General features: G+C 37.5%; 1 protein-coding gene across 1 annotated transcript in view; it reads right to left on the reverse strand.

Annotated features, from left to right (window-relative positions):
- Positions 1-2,860: 2,860 nt before the first annotated feature.
- The window catches only part of dchs1b (dachsous cadherin-related 1b), a 151,897-nt gene continuing 129,085 nt past the window's right edge, over positions 2,861-25,672 (reverse strand). The window contains exons 10-21 of the mRNA XM_021479350.3: positions 21,043-21,892; positions 18,793-19,032; positions 15,723-15,848; positions 13,806-14,015; positions 12,469-13,335; positions 10,005-10,118; positions 9,705-9,916; positions 8,624-8,775; positions 8,130-8,260; positions 7,752-8,038; positions 7,256-7,397; positions 2,861-6,921 (exon numbers count right to left, since the gene is read on the reverse strand). Coding sequence (XP_021335025.3) covers positions 4,298-6,921; positions 7,256-7,397; positions 7,752-8,038; positions 8,130-8,260; positions 8,624-8,775; positions 9,705-9,916; positions 10,005-10,118; positions 12,469-13,335; positions 13,806-14,015; positions 15,723-15,848; positions 18,793-19,032; positions 21,043-21,892 — 5,955 coding nt within the window. The 3' untranslated portion in view covers positions 2,861-4,297. The remainder of the gene's footprint in view (positions 6,922-7,255; positions 7,398-7,751; positions 8,039-8,129; positions 8,261-8,623; positions 8,776-9,704; positions 9,917-10,004; positions 10,119-12,468; positions 13,336-13,805; positions 14,016-15,722; positions 15,849-18,792; positions 19,033-21,042; positions 21,893-25,672) is intronic.

Consider the following 25,672-nt stretch of genomic DNA (forward strand, 5'->3'; position numbering starts at 1 on the left):
TTTGCAAAAATCTACCGCAGGATTGGAAATAAAAGATGGTGATTTGTTAGTGCTACCCTGATGGACATATACCGTACTTGCTACTGCACTGGATTGTCTGTTGCTTTTATAACACCTCAATATAACACCAGCCAAAGTAAAGTCAGAAACATCCTGATCAAGTAGCGCTGCAATGAAGGTTTGTGTTGATTAGCTAGTTTTTCATGGGCTTGAATTAATATGGTAAAATCGATGTGGCTATTGTGCAGCATGTACAATCAGTGCAGATTGAGAAAGCCTCGAGCTAGAATTCAGATATGGTAATAAATGTTAGAAAATATTAATACTTTTAACCATGGATGCATGAAAACCTATTGGAGACTCCAAACCATTAAAACAGCAGAGGCACTTTAACTTAATGTGAGTCCTATACTTCCTGAAATGATAAGACTTCCCTATTCTTAACACTGCAGTGCAATTTACATGTCCACTTTACCCTCTATCCTCATGGACTTGTCCTAGTTTCAGTCTTTTCAGCTAAGGCTCATTGGAACTACATGCCTCAGCCTACTTTTTTTGTGAAACACACACTTTAAAAACAATGTTCTAACCCACTATAGGTCAAATATAGGCAAACCAAAGCATTGGACTAAAAGTGCAATTTAAATTTAATTGAAAAAATAAAATCACATCTTAAATGTGCAACAAAACATGCACAGAACAATGTGATTTACACTAAGAAATGCTGGGTTGCTGTAACCCAATGTTGGGTCAAATATGGAGAAATCCAACATTGGGTTACAACAACCCAGGATTTCTCAGAGTATAAAATATGCTGTTCAGTGTATGCTGTGTTGCATATTTCAGTAGAAAAATCCACCAGTGCGATATGTTAATTACATTTTGCTTTACGTTTCAGATATGCTTCCTTTTTGTACATGTCCATGAGAAGGCTTAACCTACAGATCACCAAGTGAACCACTGAACTAAACACTTATCTAAATCTAACCAATAGTGTTTCTAAGGAAAACTGCTCCGCAACCATGGGGGTTTACTTTGATTATATATTTTTGTGCTGGACTCGAGCCTGTGCACTCTGCATAACAATTACAACACCATGCAAAGTGATCTAGCAAGCAAACTGACCATGCCACAAATGTATGAAGATAAAAAGTTGACCCAAACATATTCAATTACAAATCATACACGTACATCGTACAACCCAACAAGTTAACTCAAACCATTTGAGGAAACCGATTGCAACAAAGCATTTAGGTTCAAAAACAAATCCTAATGAGTACTGTGAACTTAATCCATTTGAGTTAACGAAGCAATTTGAGCACAGTAAAACCCAATAAATGAAGAGAACTCAAACCAAGTTAGAGTACTGTAAAACCCAATAAGGCAACTCAAACCGTTTGAGGAAACCGAATGCTACAAACCATCTGAGTTAAAAACTAATGTATATGAGTACTGTGAACTTACTCCATTTAAGTTTAAGTAATGAGGCATTTCATTAACTCATTACCTTCAACACTGATTTCAAAACTCTTTTCAAATTAATAGAATTAACTTTCAGTAAATTGAGTTAACTCAACTCAATTAATTTGATAAAGTTGACTGTTGGGTTTTACAGTGTAGCTAAGGACTTTTGTGGTATTTATTTAGTGTTGTTCGTTGAACTGTATGAAAATAATTCTTAATTTGTTAATGTCATTAGTGTGAAATGAAACAAAAATTGCTAGCGTCATACTGCCCCATAGCAATCCTTATTTCAAAACTACAGTCAAATACCTGTTTAATTACATTTTTACTTTCTCTAACATTTACAAATCACTTAAATAGAAAATTCAGATTATACTAAACCACATATGTACTGCATATTGAATTGCACTTAAAAGCAAACAATAAGCGTTAAACAAAAATTGGAAACTATTTTATAGCCACGTCCAGTTTAACAAATGTACAAACTTTGTGATTCATAACAGACAACGATCCCACAGATCATAATGCTTAGACTTTAAGGTTAAATCTTATTTTGAAAATAATATTAGCGATAAAGAAAATATGTTTGAACTGCTCATACAACTCATCGCAGTGTTTACAAGACACTGACCTAGCAAGCGAGTGAGACTGTTGTTACTTCATGATATCTGATGGTGTAAATCAGTTAGACATGCATTGCACAGAAGAGCTGAACTTCAGCCAACACCAGCTTCACAACAGGAGAGGAGAAAACTCAATAAGTGAGATCGCTTCCATTTCTAATACACTGTTAGAAAAAAAATCTACCCTTATTGTGCAATAGCTTGTTACTGGGCCCAATACATTCAAAAGGTACTAATATGCAACCTTTATGTAAATAAGATATTGTATATTTCAAGAGTACTGCCCAATTTACAGGCCATATGTTTTCTGACAGTGTCGGAAAAGTCTGCGTTTTGTCATCCTCTGCATCTGGAAAGCTAGTGGGTTGATGTAATGATTTGGTTGCATGGATACATGTATAGTTGTACTACAACAGTAAATATAATCAGTCATAGATATTTGTTCCGGCTAATTTATGTAATGCGTAATTATGGATATGCATGTTTAGTATGAGCATTTTAATTCAAGGAAATGTTTCTTCATGGCTGTAATTGATTCAGGAATGGGTGCTCCATGTCTCTAGCTGTATCTACTGCCTGAGGCCCGGCTCTAGTCTAGGCTTTTGGAACATACTGTATCCTTTCAAATTGCTTTTTAATGAAGGACAAATTTTGACTCCCTTCTTTTCTTTTTTCTTAAAACCAGATGATCGGCTTTTTGCTATGCTTCAGTTGCTTTTCAAATCCCTGTTAAGGTCCTGATTTTAAACTTGGAGAAAGAATGGAGACTCAGGTTTGACAAAAGAAATTTATTATTTGATTTAAATATGCACAGATGATTGACGCTCTTCTGCTGTCGGAATTTCAGGTTGTTTTCCAGACTGTGAGACAAATAAATGTCACCTTCTAAAAAGAATTGGGTTAAACAGACTTCTAAATATGCCAGGCTCTTCTTTTCCTTTGCATTTGTTGTGGGTGCTAGCAGGGGCCTGTTAAACCTGAGGCAGTGGCGGTATCAGGCACGCACCGGAGGTAGCAAAACATCTCCGGAAATTCATTCAAATGCTTAATTAGCTTTTTACACATAAGATTGCGAGATAAAAAAGCAGGGCACTTCCTCTTAAAGCAGAAATTGTCCACCAGATTTTACAAAAGAGGGTACAATTTCTGTGATTCACCCTGAAAGGCAAATAAGCACCATTCCGGATAATGAGGAATTTTTTTTTCTCTTAATTTAAAATGAACCAATCGTAAGTTACATAGACAATACAAAACATTTTATTGTCAGAAAAAAGCAGCATAGAAACAGTGTGAGAGAGCTGCTGTTTTGGAAGAAATTAATTTACATACAGAAGAGTCTTTGAGGTTTCACCAATATCCAAAAAGGTCTCCAGATGGGCCGAAAGAGTGTGGCCCTGTCATTTTTTTCAATAAACAATAAATTAGCTAAGATGCTAACCATCTAGTTTAAAGGGCAAGGAACAATACAACTTCAAAAGACCTATAATACAACACTATGTAACATGGGGAGTTTCAATGCTTTCAGCCTTTCTCTTTATAAATAATAAAATACAACAATCTTCCAATCATTCACATTACAAGTGTCACAAATTTCACAACCGCACAGTATGGTGATCCTAGACACTATACAATGATAATACACTTATGGCTAGCGTACATATATAAATATACATATGAAGAATGCCACTAAAATGTAAGAACTTCACTCAAACCAATGGCAAGTCTTTCATAAAAAATGCAAATGAAACAAAGTAGCACTGTAAAAACAAAAAAGGGGGGTAAAAAATAAAACGTCTCTCAGTCATAAACAAACATACGTAATGACATAAGTTTGAGTTTCTACAGAGTTCTCATTGCGGTCTACAAGGTATGACAATAGCAGCTATTTTGGATGAACTTAACATAACACTGGAGTTTCAAAGCTGTTTGAGTCATCAGTATAAAAAGAAACAAACAAAAAGAGCAGTCAGCATCTTGACTCCCTGGCCAGCCAGTGAGACAAAACAAAGCAACACTGCGGTGGCTCTGAAGAAGGGTAACGTGGCCGCACAATGTTTGCACCCTTTACGTTAACAGACACCTGCGTCACCGTCATGGCTGAGACTGATTCTTCATGCTGCATTTTTAAGCGTTAAACATTGCTGAGAGTGACTAATACGTCTTATCAAAAGACAAAATAAGGCCTCCACGGAATGGAGTTAAATGCAGCATTAAATCCTCATCTCAGCCTCATCAGTGTGCTCCAGAGTGTGTTCTGTGGTGCTGATGATGGAGGCTGAGGGACCTTGAGTGACACCGAATGGAGAAACAGCTGGGGACCGTGCAGCAAGTGGGGACAAAGAAGGGGAGAAACTGGGAGACATGGCTGCTGAGGAGATGGAGCCTTCATGGCTTATAGGTGAGCGCCTTAGGGATGCTAAGGTGTGGAACGTCCGTGTTATGGCAGGTTTGGGTGGAACAGATTTGGCCCCCGGATGAGCCACTGAGGTAATGAGAGGTGGAGGGTCAATCCTAGGCTTGGGATCTGTCTTGATTTTGGGTTGGAAAGGTCTCCGTGGGTTGTTAGGAGGTAAACTTTCGTCTTTTAGCCTGGCAATCTCCGTAAAGACACTGGCTAAGGGTTGGAACTGAGGGCACCAGTTGAGAAGATAGTCCCAGTTGTAGCTACCTCGCAATTCCTCATCACTTGCTACTATCGCCGTGAGAGAACCGTCAACCGGGGGTTTGCCATCCTCAGGGAAAGCATAATCTTTCGGATGGGAAATATTCAACCCACGACCTACTCCAAGATAGCCGCCGCCTTCATCTCTGTAGACTGGGAGCTGACCAGAAAGCAGTGTACCACTAAGGCTTCCACTAATGCTCCCCAGTTTCTTACTTTTGAACCACTGGCTTGCATCAAGTGGACCTGGTTCACAAGAAATATCAGAGAGCTGGTCTGCATCTTGCTGGATTCCTGAATCAGGGCCCCTGGCAGAAATGTGCTCTTGCATGGAGGATGTGATGCTTGCCACTCTTGGGTACTCATTGATCATACGAATTTCATCATCCTCTGCTGCTTCGGCAGATCCCCGTCCACTGGAGTGAGAAGGATCTAGGGATCCTCCTCGAGTGTAAGAGCCTGCACCTGTTCCTTCCTCATCCCCTGCATATCCAGGAAGGGCCTGATGATAGATCCTGTCACTCCCTGAGGGTTTAGATTCATCCAACTTCTGCAGAGCTGTGCCTGAAGATGCAGTACTGTTTCCAGCATCTTGTCCTTTCTTCTTGCGCTTTGATCTTACTAAATAGAGAGCAACAGCTATTATGACTAACAAGACTATTACACCAAGAGAGGCAGCAATTATGCTCACAAGGAGAATGTTAAAGTCTGTTGCAAGACCAAAGGATGTGTTCGTGACATCGATGATGACCTGAGCAGAAGCTACTCTTGAGGTGTCAAGGGGGCTGTGGGCAGAAACATCCATAGTCATTAGGCGGGTTTCCCTCTTTGAACGACTACCACCACTTGAACTGCCAGAGTTGTCCATTTTCAGGTAGATAACTCCAGTGGTCTTATTAACATCAAAGTATGGAGAGGAATTGGGGAAGGAGTAGAGTACAATCCCATCCACCCCACCATCCTCATCTTTGGCCTGTACTAGCCCAATGCTCTGACCTTTCTTGGCTCCCTCAGGAACTTCAAAAGACAAATCTGAAGTGGTAAAAACTGGGTCATACTCATCTTCTCCTGTAATGAATACCTGCACTGTGACAGTAGCTGAGTTGTTGCCTGCATCCACAGCCAAAGCAATGAAGTTGAACGAGTTCACCTTCTCAAAATCAAATATCTGCTTGGTACGTACTTCTCCTGAGTTCTGATCTACAAAAAAGAGGTCTTTCCCAGGGCTGGAGTGGTCCATCAAATAATACTTCAGTTGCCCATAAACTCCTGTGTCATAATCAATGGCATGTAACACGGTTACAGCAGAGTTAAGAGGCTGGTTTTCACGAATGCTGGCTGTTAATGTAGCAATGGGAAAGTAAGGTCTGTTATCATTGATGTCCTTTACCTCAACACTAATAGGTGCCAAAGCAAATCGACCATGGCCATCTGATGCTTGTACTATTACTACATGGGAATTTTGGCTCTCTCTGTCTAAAGGCCTTTGGAGCTTCATAGCACCAGTCCACTGATCCACAGAGAACAGCTTCATATCATCTCCAGAGCTGATGCTGTACTGGACCTCTGCGTAGGGAGCTGAATCAGGATCCGTTGCAGTCACACGTAAGATTTCTGCACCAGCAGCTGCCCCTTCACTCAAAGCCACTATGTATTCAGCTCTGCCAAAAACAGGAGGGTTGTCATTCACATCAGTGACTGTGATGATGGCTGGTACACTGGAGCTCCGTTGGGGAACACCACGATCCGAAACTGAAACGGTGAGGTTATAGTGTGACAATGCTTCAAAATCCAGTCGCTCAGCCAAGATCAGGGTTCCTACAGTCTGGAAGCCATGACCTTCAATGAAACGAACACTACTCTCAATCTGGAAAGCATTTCCAACATTCCCACTGGCAATTGCAAAATCAAAACCAGAGTTTTCCTGAGACAGGTCTCCATCTACTGCTTCTAAGGTTAGGATGGTGGCTCCAGGTAGCTGGTCCTCAGACACTGTGGCTTTGTACTCCAACTGGTGGAATATGGGGGCGTTGTCATTGACGTCCATCAGTTGAACTTGAACTGTGGCAGATGATGACAGAGGTGGAGACCCTCCATCACGAGCTTCGATGACTATACTGACAGAGGGCTCCTCTGGGTCAAATTTTGCTTTCTGCCTGATGAAAACTGTACCTGTGAAGACATGACAAGTAGTTTTACTGAGAGTTTATTAAATATAAACAAAACTATAGGCAGTGGCCATTTAAACAATGCACAAATACTGCAGATGACCTTGTGGGAAGAGGCTGTTTTTATAAAATCCACCCACCACATACACCACAGTAAATAGCATTTACAACCAAGTGCTCTTATTATTATTAACATGCAATTTTTTTCTTTTTAATTGGTGCATATTTATCTACCACTATTTACACTTCATATAAGTAGTATTTACATTCCTTTAAAACTGTGTAAAAAGCCACTGCCAAAACAATCAGGATGTTTAGTATAATGGTTGGGCTTATACCATTTTTAGGGTCAACGTAAAACCCATCCCGCGTTGAAGACAACACTCGATAAGAGACCTTTCCATTTTCTCCCGAATCTCGATCTGTTGCTGTTACTGTGATAACAGGACTGCCTGGTGGAGAATGTTCTGGAAGTGTTACCTGGAAACCAAAAGCAACAACAAAGCCGTTACTTGGCATGCTTTTTCCTGTATCCACAGTGATGTCATTTTGAATAAAAGCATCTGCTAAATGAATAAACACAAGTGTAAATGGCAGCACACCCTTTAATGGCGTAAATGAGTGCACATATATTTAATCTAGTATAAACCTATGATTGAATTAAGTTATTTAACCATTAAAATCCATGAAAATCAAATCCTTTTTGCTCAAACAGACTACTTTTTACAATAATACTGAAGACGGGAAACCATCTGACAAACCTTTGTCGGTCCCAATACAATTACATTTCATCACTTGTTTTACAACATTTTAAAAGGTAGAAAGAATTATCACCTGATATAGATCTTGTGTAAAAGTAGGTACGTTATCATTTACATCCTCCACCACCACGGTCAAATTGGCTTCACTCTGGTGCTTGGAATCTGAAGCTCGAATAGTCAACTTGTACCATGTCCTTTCCTCATAGTCCAAAGGAGCTGTCAGAGACACACGGCCGTTGTAACGATCAATATCGAATTTTCCTTGTGTTGAAGCGTCCAGCTGCAAAGAGTAAGACAACACTGGGCCAGAATCCACATCATTTCCAGTAACCAGGGTGATCTCAGTGCCGATAAGAGAGTCTGGAAGAAGAAAAGTAGGAACACAACACTCAGATACATGTACAGCAATAAAAGTGATTGATATTGTGTCTTTCAAAGTTAGTTCACTTACTTTCTGGCACTCTAACTTCCCTTGGCACTGGAATGGTGGGACTGTTGTCATTGAGGTCGACGATAATCACTGTGATGGTGGCAGTGCCTACTAGCTTAGGGCTACCACGATCAGTAGCTTTTATCACCAGCCTGAGGAAATAAATGAGGAGTTAGATCATTTTTTCCTAACATATTTCAAGTCTCTGTTCAAATGCTTTTCAGGATTAAGTGAACGAACAAAGAATCTGTTCTATTTTCCAAAAAAAAAAAAACATTCACACAACAACCCAAAAGCACTAACAGACCTAAAATGTAGTAAATTAAAAGCACACAGCTTTATACAAGTCAGGGAACATTGTAGAATCAAAACACATGAGGTAGAACTACGAGGGCTTGAAAACATCACACACAAACTAAACAATGCTGGAGTGGACAGTTACATTTCACAGAACTGAAGGAAATTAAAGACCTACAGAGAAATGACTTCACTGGCCGAACATGATATACACTCACTTTGCCTGTGTCCAGATTTCCCTGTCCATAATGGCTGTGGTTGTGATGATGCCCGTCTGAGGATCAATTTTGAAAAGGCCACTTTGATTTGAAGACTCGATGGTGTAAGTCACCTGTCCATTCTGACCCTGGTCAACATCCTCTGCCACAACCTAATGCATGTGAAAAGGCAAATTTAAGCACAGGCAGGGTCCAAAACGAACATTTGAATATGTTTTCAATTAACAGCAAAAATCAGTCCCTTTATTGACATGGCTATTCCTCACTGTTGCCCTGATGAAGGGAGTTGTTTGCCGAAATACGTAGACGCAGTTTTAAGAAATAGCCATGTCAATAAAGGCTTTTAAATATAATTTTTCCACATTTTTTGAGTGCCTTGGACTGATTTTTGCTGTTTATTCTGATGAATCCCTTACACAAAGACCACAGACACATTATTTAAGCTACCCCTGAGCACTTATTGTTTGATTTTGGATGTTTTCAAAATAAATTTGACCTTCTTAAAGGAAAAGTTCACCTGATTTGAGTTTCTTCTGTGGAATTAAAAAAAAAAAAAAACAACTTTCAGCAACCAAGTGTTGTTTTTAGGTGAACAACCCCTTTAGCTTCTTAGGGCTTAGTGGCCACATACTGTATGTGGGCAACACATTTTAGCTTTTAAGTAGCTATTTAAAATACTTTAATACTTGAATGTTTTATACTTTGTTACAGATATACAGTTTCATTGTGCGTTGTTCATTTTGAAGCATATGAAATGTTCCAACCCCTATTTTTAACTGTCCAAAATGGGCAGAAAATGTTGTTTTTACTCTCTGATAGTCAAAACATGTTCAAAAATATGTATGTGTTATTAATGCATTACAAAACAGTCAGGAAAAAGTGTTTTATAAAAAATTCGGACCAAGAGTCCACATATATGGACATCCTTTTTCTCTAAAAATACATCATATCAAGGATAATACTTAAGTTTTTATTCTAATTAGGTTCCAATAAGCCCAGATAGCAAGGAGAAATAAAAAAATGCATGTAAAAACACCTTGGGCCTTAATAGGTTAAAGTACCAAAAAATGAGACCCCTTGCCTGAATGATGGGGAAGTCATAGCCCTGTGCTTCATGCATATAAGTCACATAGTTCTGCAGCTGGAATCGGGGGCGATTATCATTGACATCCTGAAGGATAAGGTTGACAGCCATGAAGGAGCTTGAGGATGTAGTTTCAGCCTTCACCACTAGTCGAAGTCTTGGCGTGTCCTCAAAGTCCAGGCCATTAGAGCTCTGTACCCAGATCTCACCTTTGAAAGAACCAACAATTCTTGGTTTTCAGTTTTCTGATGTCATTTTGTCAAACTATTTTCACATTTCACGAATTTCCCAACTGACCTGTATTGGAGCTGATGCTAAAAGAATGGTACTTGTTGCCACTAAAGATGCTGTAATTGATGCCGTCGCGGGTGCCGTCCGGGTGCTGAGCCTGAGCTTGAGCGACCACAGTTCCTGTAGGAAAACAAAACAAAACACAAAAATGTTCAATACTCCTCTGCCACACTCACTTAAACTGATGGATTGGCTTTCAGTGCTTTATAAAACCCAATGTGCCTGTGAGTGCTGAAATAAAAGGCTGCAGTTTTCATCATACAGTTCATTGCAAAGCCACCTCATGCCAATACTTTGAAATGAAGACACCACAAAGAATAGCTTTTAGTGTAGGATTTAAAATAAAAGACTGAAAACAAGGCTTTGTATACTTTTTCAATTTACTGTATTATCTGTAAGAAAAAGGATTTATCCATGTTATTTCATGAAAGTGGATACTTGTTTGCAGTGAAGGCCAACACAAAGTGGAATTTGCTGTGCCTTTTAGTGTGATTTGTTAGGAGGGTTTTCTGAGTGAAATATAATATTTTAAATAGTAATTGATTGGGAATACATTTATATTCAAATCAAGCAATTTTAACATCCTAAACCATCAGAATCAAACGCCTTTTTCGTCATTGACAATTATTCACAATAAAATGAGAAAAAAATTGACTAAAAACCTTCATAGTGGATCACAATAAAATAGAGAAAGATTTATTTGCTTGTAATAAAATATTATAAATAGAAAAAACTTGAAGACGCTGAATATTATCCATCTGACAGGATTGTTTAAAACAAGCATATTTATGTGTCCCAGAGAAAATTCTTTAGGCAGATCTATATTTTGCTATTTGAGCTATGATAAGTATCAAAGTTATCAAAGTAGTATCATAGCATCATTAGTATCATACCATTAGTATCATTAGTAGTTCATTGTTAACCAGAACTAATTTAATGTATTTATTAAAACATCTACTTAAAATAGTAGCCTAAAATAATTATTCCACAGTCCCCCGTCTTAAGTATTCATGGCTGTGTGATACAATGTTAGCAAAAAATAAAATAAAAAAATTCTACCAAAAAAATCAGAAGAATTTTCTTTAATTTTAGCATAACCTGCAAAAAGTATTGTAGAATATCACTAGGGTATTGATTTGAGGTGTTGATGCCCAAGTCCGATTTGTTCCCTATATCTGATTTTTTTTGCTTGTTTGTTTACACATTCTTTTAATTGTGACCCATATCCGATTCATTCTTAAATTGTATGGCATACGTAAAGGTGGGTTCTATCATCTGTGCCACACTAGCCACGATGGAAGAAATTGTCTTACTTTTAGATCTGCGAAATATGCAAAGTTCAATTATTTTGAGGGGAAGGAGGAAGGAGAGGGCCATCATCGCAGCTTGGACCTATGGTGTCCTCCACCATTCAGAGGAATTTGTGGGTACGAGAGAGATTTCAGGTCTGGTGGAAGCAAATTGTGGCGACTGACCACTTTCCTCCTCTGTGTTTCCTTTGATGTTGTTGTTTACCGTGTCTGCGTCTCCACACATGCTTGCACAGGCCTGAAACGATTATCTGAATATCCGAATGTATGCATTTTTTTTCATGTTTACACGGTCATAGAACAGATCTGATCTGCAAAAAATCGGAATTGGGTTGCATTTAACTGGCAGTGTAAACGGGGCCTAGAAGTATCAATCAATCTTAATTTTTTGTATTCCTTTTTTTCCATTAAATTGGTGGCAAATAAATCATTCTAGCTTTTCAATCATTCATTCATTGATTTTCCTTCAGTTTAGTCCCTTATTTATCAGGGATCGCCACAGTGGAATGAACCGCCAACTATATGTTTAACGTAGCGGATGCCCTTCTAGCCAAAACCTAGTACTGGGAAACATCCATACACTCTTACATTCACACACACTCGCTCATACACTTTGGGAAATTTTGTTTACCCAATTCACTTAGCAAATGGGGGAAACCGGAGCACCGGGAGGAAACCCAAGTGAACACAGGGAGAACATTTAAACTCCAAACAGAAATGCAGAGCTTAATTTGTGCCGGAACATGCCAGATCTGGAACCTCTGAAATCTGATCCGGCACCTCATTTTACCGATCCCCCTTCTAAATCACCCTCCTCCCCCGTCCACTTTCACTTTCTTCTGCGACTCCCCAACCCGCTGTTGTCCGAGACAACCCCCCGCTCTTCACTTTCGTCTGCGACACTCCTCTGCCTTACACACGCCTTTATTATGCCTGATCTGTTACCCCGATCTGTTCCTGGACCTTGCAATTCACAAATTAAGCACTGCAGAAATACCAACTGCCCCAACTGGGACTCAAACCAGTGACCTTCTTGCTGTGAGAACATTGCAAACCTCTGAGCCACTATGTCGCCTATTCTGGCTTTTTGTAACAATAAAAATCTAGTCTAATAATGCACAATTTTTTCTATAATCTTTTACTTTAGGATGCCAACTTACCTTTATCTGCGTTCTCCTGTAAGCTAACATCTCTAGCGGTGCGTGAGAATCGAATGCCCTTATAATCTTGCTCCTTCACATATATGATCACCACCCCTAGAGAAGACTGAGGGGGGCTGCCCTGGTCCATAGCCTCCACAATGAGGGTGCGCTGGGTTTGTGTCAGAGTCTGGAGGTTCTCCGTAGTCTGGATCGCCCCAGTCAGTGAGTTAATCGCAAATCCTCGGACTGGCATGGCAAATCGGTAGAACACTGAACCATTGGCACCAAAATCCTTATCTTCTGCTCTCATTGTGGCCACCACTTGATGGGTGAACACACTTCCACTGGACACGTTGATAATGAGAGGGTCCTGGATGAAGAACGGTGCATTGTCATTGACGTCCAGGATGGTAACGGTTACCTGGGCTGTGGAATTGCGTGGTGCAGCAGGAGATAGATCAACCGCATACACTTGAAAGAAGTAAGAAGCCCTTTTCTCTCTGTCCAGAAGTGCAGCGGTAGTGATGCGTCCTGTGTTGGGATCGACAGTGAACGCACCTTTCGCTTCTTGGCTGAGAAAGTATAAAATCTGACCGTTTTGGCCCTCGTCAACATCTGTGGCTGTCGCATCCAGCACCACTAAACCTACAGCAGCGTCTTCTGAGACATCTACAGTGTAGCTGCTGCTGCTGAACTTGGGGCTGTTGTCGTTGACATCGAGGACTGAGATCTCCACAGAGGCTGTGCTGCTCAGAGAGGGGCTGCCATGATCTTGGACCACCACTTGCAAGGAATAACTGCTCTTCCGCTCTCGGTCTAGTGGTCTTGAGGTAGACAAAGCTCCAGAGGAACCGTCAAGCCGAAAGTCTCCATCTGGGTCGCCGGCTAGAATAGCAAGCACATGAAGACAGGATTTGTAAACAACCAGATCGAATGCATCTACTTTTCTTAAGATCTGAATCTGAACAAAAACAGCACCTTAAACCATGGATAAAATATGTTTTAACTTGAAGATCAAGTTTACTTTAATTTTTGATAAGTATGTTAGCATAGGCACATAGTCTTTCAAAGTACAGTATGCTTCATTTGAAATATGCACAGATACAGGCACTCCACATTCAGTTGAAGTTAAATTTATAAGCCCTCCTGTGCATATTTTACTTTTTTAAATATTTCCCAATTGATGTTTAACAGAACCAAAAACTTTTTTTCACAGTATGTCTGATAATATTTTTTCTTCTGGAGAAAGTTTTATTGGTTTTATATCAACCAGAATTAAAGCCAGTTTTACCTAAAAAAATCATTTTAATTTAATATCACTAAAGTTAAAACAAACCCAAAATCTGAGGTGTTACCTTTGATCTTATATTCCAGTCGCCCACTCTCTCCAATGTCCCGGTCTGTGGCTTTGAGGGTGAACAGCTCCACAGGCTGTAGGTTTTCAGGCACTTCTAGACTGTACTGCTGCAGTCCGAAAGCAGGAGCATTGTCATTCTCATCCAGCACTGTGATGTGCACTTTAGCCTTAGCAAAGTTAGGGGGGATTCCTCCATCTTTTGCATACACTGTAACAAACACAAAATAAGAGGAGGATTATTAAGTTTACTTTTAGCTTTTAAAAACCATTTCTAAAATTTAATTCATAAAATTTTTTGGCAATAATATAATTTTAAACCAAACCATTACTAAAACTATTGCTACTTATGCTTTGTGTAACTTCAGTACAGATTGATTTAAATAATATATACATTTTAGACAAAAAAAAAAAAAAAAAAAAAAACTAGGGCTGAGCAAAAATACATCGTGATTATATATAAATACACACATGCATTCTTATGTTTAAGAAAATGTTTATTTATATTTAGATGTTTATGTTTATATGATAAAGTATATAGACATTTAAATATCCATTTAAGCCTATACAGAGTATATACAGGAATCAGAAAGTGAAATTCAATACCTTTTAAGACCATTTTTAAGACTCTTTCCATCCTTTTTGAGACCTTAAAACCACTTTAGATTTCAACCAGAAACACTAATGAGATTGTAACAGTACAGTATTACAGTACAGTATATTTACTAAACATTAATGTAAAAAACTAATTTAGCAGGTTGGCGCCTATAGAACTGCAGAAATAATGATGGTGCCTTGGTTATTGCAGTAAACAAAGCAGCGTGATTACAAATCTAGCAGGATTTTATTTAGTTCATAAACTACACAACATTCTTATTTTCGCTGATGACTACAGTAAAATCCAAGGTATTCAAAAGTATTTACATTTATCGTATTCCAACTACTGCTTAATCCACCCACCCACTTGTTCCAAGCGGGGATCAAACCGGCGATTCCTGCATAGGAGGCAAATGCTCTAAGGAGGAGGCTATGAGAGTGATGCTTTTGTGCTGCACTCGCCAGTTGCCATCCGTTAAACGCTATACTATGATATGCAGTAGTTTTCATTAAAAATAGTTGTAAAAAAACACACTAACACATTTTAGTATGGTTTAATACCTTTTTACTATAAATAACTATTGTATTTTAGTTTAATTACTGGTGTGTTTGACTGGTGCAGTGCTTTTTTTAAAACAGTAAAAATGTAATGTAATTTAAACACCATGAGGGTGTTTAAACCATTGAATCAAAAATCAAAGCAGTCACGTGGGTATAGGCGAAAATGAAGCTTTGGACTTCACTGATCATGTGATGATGGCAAAACGAATCAAGCTCCGGTACACTGCTTCACAGAGAGATATATCGTTTTTTCGATAAATTCTTTGAAGCCTCGGTGCACAACGTCACATAACTAGCTTATTATACATAGATGGTCAGGCACGCAACGATCACGATCAGGAGCAAACAGATGTATGTAGGCAAATGCAGTCGTAGTTGAATACACAGGCAGATGGTCAAAAGGGAGGCAGCAGACAGAAGTAAACAAACAAACAAAAAAAAGCGAGGGTCAAAAACAAGTTAAAGGCAAAGAAAACGTGTCATAATGTTCACAATACTATACAATAAGCAGTGTGTGCTGCATAAATAATTCTAGTAATCAGTTGATGAGTAGCTTCAGCTGTGTTTGTCTGAATGACTGGATCTTGTAGTCCATTTAATGGCGGATTTGTAGTTCTATGCAATACTGTGTGATCTGCACAGGCTGGATTGCTGTTAATCGTGACAAATATAAAAGTACCTAATGCTAAAATTTAAACATCTTAAATCATGCTAAATGGTTTAGTCTTATTATGAGCAGATCCTGGCAGTGCTACGGTACCTGTTATAGTGTAGTGGTCCTGAAGTTCCCTATCTAGAACCCGAGTGGCTGATATCACACCCGTCTCTGCGTTAATAGTGAATCCATCCTCAGTCACACCACCGTATGTGACCAAGCCATTAGTTCCTGCAAAAAAAATAAAAACAAATAATTCAGTTAAAAAGAAATACCAGATCACCACCAACTGAATTCAGCAAAAAAAAAAATGCCTTTCCACCTTGAAGTACAAAGAAACAACACTTAATAATTCAGACATACAGACCTTTTAAATGTGTTTACTACTGAAACGAATCAAGCTATTCCAAGCTTTTCGAAATTGACGACCTGTGTCTGAAAACTTCCTCCATCTGTTTAAAGCTGCAGTTGTGTTGTGTTGGGGTGAGGGCAGTGTTTTTTTATTTTTTAACGCTTCCTGTAGATGGTATGTGGGACTCGTTCTCAGGCCCTTGGGCTCAGCGAGAGAGTATGAAAGAGAGACTGTAAAGACATTCTTCAGGAAGCTTTAATTGAGTAAGCAGGTGCTCGTGCCAAAGCTCGCTGACTTTGCACGCAATCTGGCATCCGTATGTCTTTGGTCCACACTTAACACTTGTGCAGACCACGACTCCGAGGCTGAATCAGCAAAACCAGCTACTAATGAAACCACTGTTAAAACCAAGATGAAAAGGACTGAACCTGAATATTTTACGACACTGTACTTCTGTTAATTCAAATCAGCTTGTTCACTTCCTGTTGGCCTTCTAACTCAGAATGGAAGGAAAGAGGCCTTGGTTGATTTAGTGCACAGTGTTTGGAATAGTATGGTTAGACACTGCTTTTACTACTACTTTTCTTTATGCAGATGATTTACTTTGCTCAATCTGATGATTTTCTGCATGATATAATACGTTTCCCAAATTCTACATACAACAAAACACCTGTGACAGTCCCACAATGCAATGCACTCGACTTCAGCTGCCATTTCCAATGCGATGAATAAACGTTATTAATGAGTATATTTACATGGACACCAATGATCTGATTTTAATGCGATTAAGACAATACTCTGATTAGGAGTCTATCATGCAAACATTGGTTTTTGATTCATTTAATTCTATTAAGATCATAGTTGAACTAAACAGAAATCAGATTAAGACATGTGGAGTATGCAGGTTTTAGTGGCATTACTGAAGTACAGACATGTAAACACCGCAATCAAACTATTTACCATCGTGTAGGATTTTTGCTGCATTTTGCGACAGAATTTTCCGTACACATATGGCTGTTTGACACTATTTTCTGCACCTACCAAGTCAGTAAGACCACAGACACACACACTGCATAATGCAGAGGTTTTTTTCCATAAGGCATGCATTATCAAATTCCATTAAAACAACACTTTTCCAACAGTTCATGGCTGCATTTCTTGCTGACAAATAAAAAATTACTACAATTTAAAACATTTTATTTATCACAAAATATTTATTACAAAATGAAAAGTTGTTGACAAATTATTAATTTGTCAACAAATTAAAAATAAACTCTAGAGGAAATGAGGATAGTTTGGTGATGCAATGATGTTTAACTGCAGTTTGGCACTCTCAGTTTCATTCAGGAACATTTTATGCATGTCCCTCGTGACAAACAAGATGAAATTTCTGGAAAGAAATTTCCAGAGGAAATGTGGATAAAGCGTGGCATGATGATGTTAATCGAATGATGTGCTATAACATGTAAAACGGGATCATGACATGAACATTCAAAAATCAACTCATGTAAACACCTTAATCATATTATTTTCTTATTCAGATTAAGGCAAGTTATTTGATTACTGATGTCCGTGTAAATACAGCCACTGTAAAAAAAGATTTTAAAATCTCTTTAATTGATGACCAATTTTATATAAAACAAATCGATCTTTTTCTCTATCTAAAAGATTCAACATTTTTTCATATTTTATTAATTTGTCATATGCTCAAGTTTATATCTCAATATTCAAGATAATGTCGAATTTGCTATTTCATTTATTTAAACAGTATAAGTCAGAATTATTAATTAAAGGGACTAAAAATATTGAACTTAAACTTAAAAATTAAAAACTGCTTTAATTCTTGCTAAAATAGAACAAATACAACTTTCTGCAGAAGAAAAAATATTATCAGACATACTGTGAAAATATCCTTGCTTTTAAACATCATCTGGGAAATATTTAAAAAAAAAAAGAAGAAAAATTTAGTGGGTGGCTTATAATTCTGACTTCGACTGTATATGTTTTTCCCAAATTTCACCACAATAACTCATATATGGCAACATAAGTTTGTTATATAATATATACATTGGTTTATTGTCCAGTATAAATCTTGCTTTAATCACTATTTCTACAGTTTTAACTAATTTTGATATCACTTTTTTTTTTTTTTTTTGCGGATTCCAACTAATTTTATGATCCAATACAACACCAAGAAACTTAATTGTATATACTCTTTCTATAACTTCATTTTTAATTTTTAAATCTATCTTATGACTACTTTTTAATTTTCCAAATAACAATAATGTTGTTTTACTTATATTTAATGACAATTTGTTTACGTCAAACCACAATTTCAATTTATTAGTTTTAGATAAAATCTACTCCATAAGTTTTGGTAAATTATACCCAAAATGTTTATATTATATTATATTATATTATATTATATTATATTATATTATATTATATTATATTATATTATATTATATTATATTATTCATTCATTTTCTTGTCGGCTTAATCCCTTTATTAATCCAGGGTTGCCACAGCGGAATGAACCGCCAACTTATCCAGCAAGTTTTTACGCAGCGGATGCCCTTCCAGCCTCAACTAATCTCTGTGTAATATATTATATTAGATGATATTATATTATTTTATATTTAATGAAAAATATATATTTTTAAATCAAATGAAAAAAAAATCTAACTCCTGGGCATAATACATGTGCATAGATGCGAAGACACTCAAAACATTTCTGTCTGCAGTTTAAATAATGGCCACCAGTGTCACTAATAGCAAGGGTTTCTGAAATCTACGTTTAGAAAGACATAGATTGACACTCACCATGATCTCGATCTGAAGCGGTGACCTGAATTATGCTTGTCCCTGCAGGCTGGTTTTCCCTGATTTGGGCTTCAAACTCATTTAGTTCAAACCATGGAGCTTCATCATTTACGTCAATCACCTGGATGGACAGCACCTGAGTGGTGGAATGCTGGGGTATCCCATGATCCTCTGCAACAATAGTGAGATTGTAGCTCTCCTGCTCCTCGCGATCCAGAGGTTTGAGGATGGAGAGAGAACCTGGAGAAGAGAAGAAGACAAAAACATCTGTAGATCTGCTACGGTAATCATTTGCCCTGCGGCCGAGGTTAGAGAGTTCTCTGTATTTTTACTATGCATATTTGTAATATTTCATCTTGCACATGGCAAACTCTGTTTAAAAGATCAAATTAATGACTTAATGTAGCCCATCACAACCAAGAATTATTCTTAAGGAAAATTAAAGTTGCAGACTGAAATATTGTGGTAAAGTACACAGAATAATACTGACTCATATTCTTGTATTACCACACTGCATGTGCAAAAAAATCATGGTGTTGCTCAGAGAAGTTTGGCATGTTAATTTAGGATTTGGCAATTTGTACCTTCTGGTCAGTGCAAAATAAAATTAAATAAAGTAAAATAAAAAACACATCTAAAATAAAAAACAATTTTAAAATAAAAAACAAATCTAAAACAAAACAATGAAAAATGGAAGAAAATAAATAAAGTAAAAAGTAAAATAAAATAAAGAGTAAAATAAAATAATAAAAATGAAATAAAAAAGTAAAACAAAAAGGAAAAAGTAAAATAAAGTAAAATAAAATATGAAATAACAGTGAAATAAAAAGTAAAATAAAATAAAAAGTAAAGTAAAATAAAGAGTAAAATATAATAAATAAATAAATAAAAAGTAAAATAAAATAAAAAGTTATTTAAAGTAAAAAGTAAAATATAACACAAAGTAAAATAAAATAAAAAGTAAAATAATAATAAAAATATATAAAAAATAAAATAAAATAAAAAGAAAAATAAAGTAAAATAAAATATAAAATAAAATATAAAATAAAATAAAATAAAGTAAAATTCAATATAAAATAATATAAATGTTAAAAATAATAAAATAAAATAATAAAATAAAATAAAAAGTAAAATAAAATATAAAATAAAATAAATTTTCAAAATATAAAAGAATAAATACATAAAAAGTAAAATAAAATTTTATTAAATTAAAAAATAATAAAATAAAATAAAGTAATAAAATAAAATAAATGAAAAGTTAATTAATATAAGATAAAATGAAATAAATGAACTATAATAAGCTGTTGTGATCATTATTATTTATTATAAAAGATGTTAACAGAAAATTGCTCAAACACCCGAAGTCAAACACAATATCCATAGGTACATTTCATTTTTGATTTTTATGTCCTCTGTTTTTCTCTTCAGTTTACCTCCTCCACTCTCTATACGCAACTTGAGAATGCAGCTTTTTGCTGACTTGCTGGTATGAAAACCAGAGAAGAAATTAGTTGTCACGGATCCATTTTTGAACCTTTCCAGCTATACCTCCCTGCAATGCTGTCATCAGCAAGACCCCGAGCGAGGGTCACCCTGGATAAACACACCGCTGCGGTCCATACTTCTCGCTGACAGAGAAACATTATTGTGTGTTTGTGAGAAGTCTGTGTGCGGCCTCTTTTTTATTTACAGTCCACCAAACACACTCTAGCTTTAAACACATCATTGAGATGTTTGAGCTGATTCCTGTTTTTCTAAACGGTAGCTCTGCTTTTGTGCTTAACGTACACCTAGATGTTAAAGAGTGTGAAGAGTCTCTCCTGAGCATCTGGCTAATATCAAATGTGACTGTCCTGTGCTCTAATATATATTATAGTGCATAGAATATGCCTGATTTAGTACCAGAAACGCTAACCATCATAAACCATTTGACAATAATGGAAGGAAAATCGTCCACAGCTGCTGAGTCGTTTAGACGACTTTGTCTATTTAATCTAATTTCGCGTGAGCTGTAAATGGTCGTATTCTTGGATGATGGGAGGAATTTCAGTCTAATACATGAATATTTCCAAGGCCAAATCAAAGAGGTGCGGTCGACGGGCCAAAATAATACTGGGCTCCCACGAATAAACCCTTCAAGAAAATGATCCGTTCTGCTAAATTACTTTAGGCTTTGAGCGAACGGTTCATAAAGCAGCGTGGTGTGAGAAGGAGATGTTTTTTTAAATAGAGCGAAGTAATGATTCTTACCACTGTTCGAGCTGAGAACAAACCGTCCCGCTGTGTTTCCTGACTGGATTCTGTAGGACACCCGTCCGTTTTCACCCTGGTCTGCGTCCCAGGCCATGACATACAGCAGCACAAAGCCTACCGGTTGATCCTCCATCACGCTAACAGCAGTCGGAGAGCTGAATATCGGAGCATTGTCATTTTCATCTGTCACAAACACTCGTGCCGTCACCGAGCCCCAAAGCCTCTGATTGGGATCTAATGCGGAATCCATGGCTTGGACCACCAGGAACAGACTGGATGTCTCCTCGTGGTCTAGTTCACGGCCTAGCTTCAACACTCCTGTTACTGGATCAAGATTGAAGAGATCTGGGTTATCAGGCCACCGCTGTTGGACAGAATAACGAATCTCGCTGTTCGGCCCACTGCCATCTTTATCAGTCGCTTGGAAGGTGTAAACAGAAGATCCAGCTTGTGTGTTTTCAGGAATAACAATAGTGACTGGGTCTTCTGGAAACTGTGGTGCGTGATCATTACTATCCTGTACGTTGATTTCCAACTGAATCATGTGAGTGTTCGGATAGGCCTTGGAGAAATCATCCACCTCGATCTGTAGGGTGTACCGTGACCCTTTTTCATAGTCCAGCTCTCTAGCCAAGTAAACATCTCCTGTCAGACGGTCAACCATAAAGGTTCCTTCGTGGTCTGTGCCGCCGACTACTAAGTAGGTCACCTGACCGTTTAAGGTCACTTCACGTTGGTCATGTGCTCTAACCGAGCCGATAACAGAGCCTGGTTTGGCTCCCTCCACTGAGTTAAGGGTCATGGATAGGGTGTTGGGCTTTGGAGAAATTCTAGTGGAGCCAATGACCTACAGATTAAAACAAAGCACATTGAGAAGGAATTAAATGTTAGCTATATTTTATGCTCAGTTCATACACTGGCTGTTTAAATGCAAGATCTGGGCCAAACATGAATGCAGTTGCACAAGGTTGAAGTAACAATTCTGACAAATTTACGACATAATTAAAGAGCCCCTTTTATAGGTTTTTGAAAATGACCTTCCATGCATTGTGTAACACAGCACTAAGTGAATGAAAACATCCAGGTGAGGTTTAAATCTAAAAGTGAACCGTGTTTAAAACTATTGATTCTTTAGCAAAATAGTCGACTAGGAGTTGAATAAATGAATTGAGTTGGGTTCGGATCTTTTGTTTGATCGCATAAATGTCGATATCACCAAATATGTAATTCCAGTTCCGGTAAAATGTGCACACAAAAACGTGACGCGTGCTTCTTCCTTTACCGATTTAACTGCATTTCTGAACTGGCGATCCTCAGCTGTTTGCCTTTGCTATGGTCACCATTAGCTATTCCTACACAACTTTTGCCACTGTGTGGATTAATACTGAATTTGTGTCATTGTTATTATTTGGGGTTAGGGTTAAGAGTAGAGTAATATGCTTGTGTTTAACTGCACTGCTTTATTGCATTCCTGCATTGGGCTCTCACATACTTTGTGCTTCTTCATACTGTAGCCATGGTTGTCACACCTGTTGCAGTGCCCGAGTTTGGACACTTGAGGGCACTAGTTTGTTTTGTAGTTTCACTTCATTTCCCATAATCCTTTGTATTACTGATTGTGTTATGTTACAGCTATTTCGTGTTTGTTAATTTAGTTCTGTCTTTATAAACCCTCTTGTTCTCCGTTTCAGTTTCCTTAGGATTTTGTTAGCTCCTTACGTCTGGTATGTTTGTCTGGTCATCTAGTTTTAGTATTTTGATAATTCTTGGATTCCTGTTTTGTGTTCGTTTTGGTTAGCACTTGTTAGCACTCCTACCCTGTCCTTGTATTTACCCGTTTTTGGATTTTCACCAGTTCCTTCGTCTGGTCATCTAGTTTTTGCATCTTGCTTATAGTTCTGTGCAAGATTTGGAAACCTTTGTCTCTTGGAAATCTGTCTTTTTGGATACCTTTGTCTTTTTGTTAATAAATTGCTGCACTTGGATTTTTGCGTTTTGTGTGATTCTCCCCCATTCGTGACATAATCCTAAGGCCACTAAAACAGAGAACAAGAGGGTTTATAAATACAGGACTAAATTAACAAACACGAAACAGCTGTAACATAACAATCAGTAATACAAAGGATTATGGGAAATGAAGTAAAACTACAAAACAAACTTGTGCCCTCAAGTGTCCAAACTAGGGCACTGCAACAGGTGTGACAGTGGTGGCCATTTGTCTCTGTCTCTATGCTAAACGCAGTCGACCAATCGCAACAGACTGGGTCATCGGACCAATAAACACAGATTTGCTTTATGCTAAAGAGGGGTTTGGGAACAAATAAATCGCTAAACAATTCATATGGGAGTCGCTGAGATAATTAGGTAAAAATAAATGCATATTAAAAGACAATGAATGTGTTTTTTGACCATGCACGCATATCAGCATGTTGTTGGAGACCCCTTAAGCCAAAATATGACCTTTTTTAATGCAAAATAGGGGCTCTGTAAATCTAAAGACTTTGGGACATTTGTGAAACTGTTTTTACCCCGATGCATCTTGAAATTGTCTTCCTGGAATATGACTATGCAACATGACTTTTTTATTAAAGAAATGAAAGCTACACATTGAATCAATTAGGGTTAAAAGAACTGTTGCCAAATACATAACATTCCAGAAACGCTTAATCACATACCTGTAGACTCATCTGAACAACAGTTTGGAGCTTCCCAAATATTGACCTCATCTTATTTTGGTAAAACAATTACATTTAGAAGATTCTGCAAACTTTAACTGTATATATAGAGGATAAATGGAAGGTTATTTTTCATCATTTGCCAAATACACAGTAACATGTTCTAATTCCCAGTGCAAGGGTGTGTTCTCATTGTTCTAGACGTCAATATAACAAACAACACAGAAAGAATAAGATTAAATGGTCCAGGCTGCCACATTACATGCCTGTGATCTCATTTCCCATGTCCTTGAAGTACAGTAGAGCTGGAAAATGGTTGACAGGTGAAGCCTTTCATATTAATACCCCATAAAAAAAGACAAAACAATACAAGCTCAAGCGGATCACAAGAAGGAAAGCAACAGAAGGATCGACGCTGATCCATTTCTGTACTCTCTCTTTGGTGCAAAGTACACTGGACTTTCAAACGAAGCTGGTATTACTGACGGTATGTAAAATATTATCTTGAGATTGCTATGGTGCAGGGTTGTCCAGTGCGAGCGTATCAGCATTAGTGCTAGCATGTTAGGGAGCTGAGATTTGCAGCTTTCTGTTTGATCACAAGGTACCACAGCTGGGCCTCATCAGAGCCATCTGGGAACACTTGATTCCTTCTGCGTCCCAATTCGCCTACTTATAATACGCCTTGAAGTATGCAGTTTTTAAGAAGAAAAAGTCAGTACTTTGGAGCATGTAACAGACAAGTGGGCAAGATTTGGTACCATGTACTTTGTCATTAACAGACCATTCTGTTGCCTAGTTACAGTCCCTGTCAATCATCTTGTCCCATTCTCCCCATTTCTTTTAAGTATTGGAGGTGAAGTAGCACCTACTACTGATTATGCTTCTGAAGATGTTACTTTATCTATTTTTCCCACATTTGTAGCTCTAATATATCTAGGCCCGCACAATAAGTAGAAAAAATGACATAAAAATCGCAATTTAGCAAAAACTGCAGTTGTCATGCACCTTTTGCCAGGGAAGCATGGCTCTGTGATCCGTAGTAAATCACCTACAAAGAGCAGAGGGTGCTATAGTGCAGAAACTGAAGTTACAAATTGATTTTGGAGCTAACCCATGTTATTCAATGTGTTTTTTTCACATACTTTCAGATGTAACAGCAATACAGAGCTGTAGATCATTGAGAAGTAATGCAAAGAGCTGTAAAATCACAGAATGTTTATCTTTGATTTCAGAATTGCATTAATTAAATCTTCTGCGAAATTTCTGTGGCTTGTCAGTGAACTGTGGCTCTGTGTAGTAAAAAGCTGCTCCATTTGAAAGCAGGTGCTGGAGATTTACAGCTGATTACAGAACCGGCTTTACTGACAAAATGTGCATGAAAATCACATTTGATTAATTATGCATCCCTTATCAAATTCTTGACCTACCAGCAATGTGTCATTGAGTACGTTTACATGGACACCAATAACCTGATTAATTTAATCTGATTAAGGTCATAATCGAACTAAATCGAATTAAATTCATCAAAAATCACTGTTACATGGTAGACTCTTAATCAGAGTATTGTATTAATTGCATTAAAATCTGATTATTGGTGTCCATGTAAACATACTCAATGAAGAACCATAGACACATAATGCAGAGGGTTTTTTTTCCTCACATTCCACATACAGTATCAAATTCCATTAAAACAACACTCTTCCAGCAGTTCATAGTTGCATCCATTATCTCGTTTGTAACTAGGGCATGCATGAATGTTCCAGAATGAAAGTGAAAGTGCCGAAATGCCATAAAAAATTTTCATAGGCAATGTGGATATCGCGGTGGTGCAATGACGTTAATCGAATTATACGATTTAACATGTAAAACGGGATCATGAACGGAAAATTTAAAAAGCAACTCATGTAAACACCTTAATCATATTACTGTCTAATTCAGATTAAGGCATA

Source organism: Danio rerio, chromosome 10 (genome assembly GCF_049306965.1).
Source record: "Danio rerio strain Tuebingen ecotype United States chromosome 10, GRCz12tu, whole genome shotgun sequence".
Classification (NCBI taxonomy): Eukaryota; Metazoa; Chordata; class Actinopteri; order Cypriniformes; family Danionidae; genus Danio; species Danio rerio.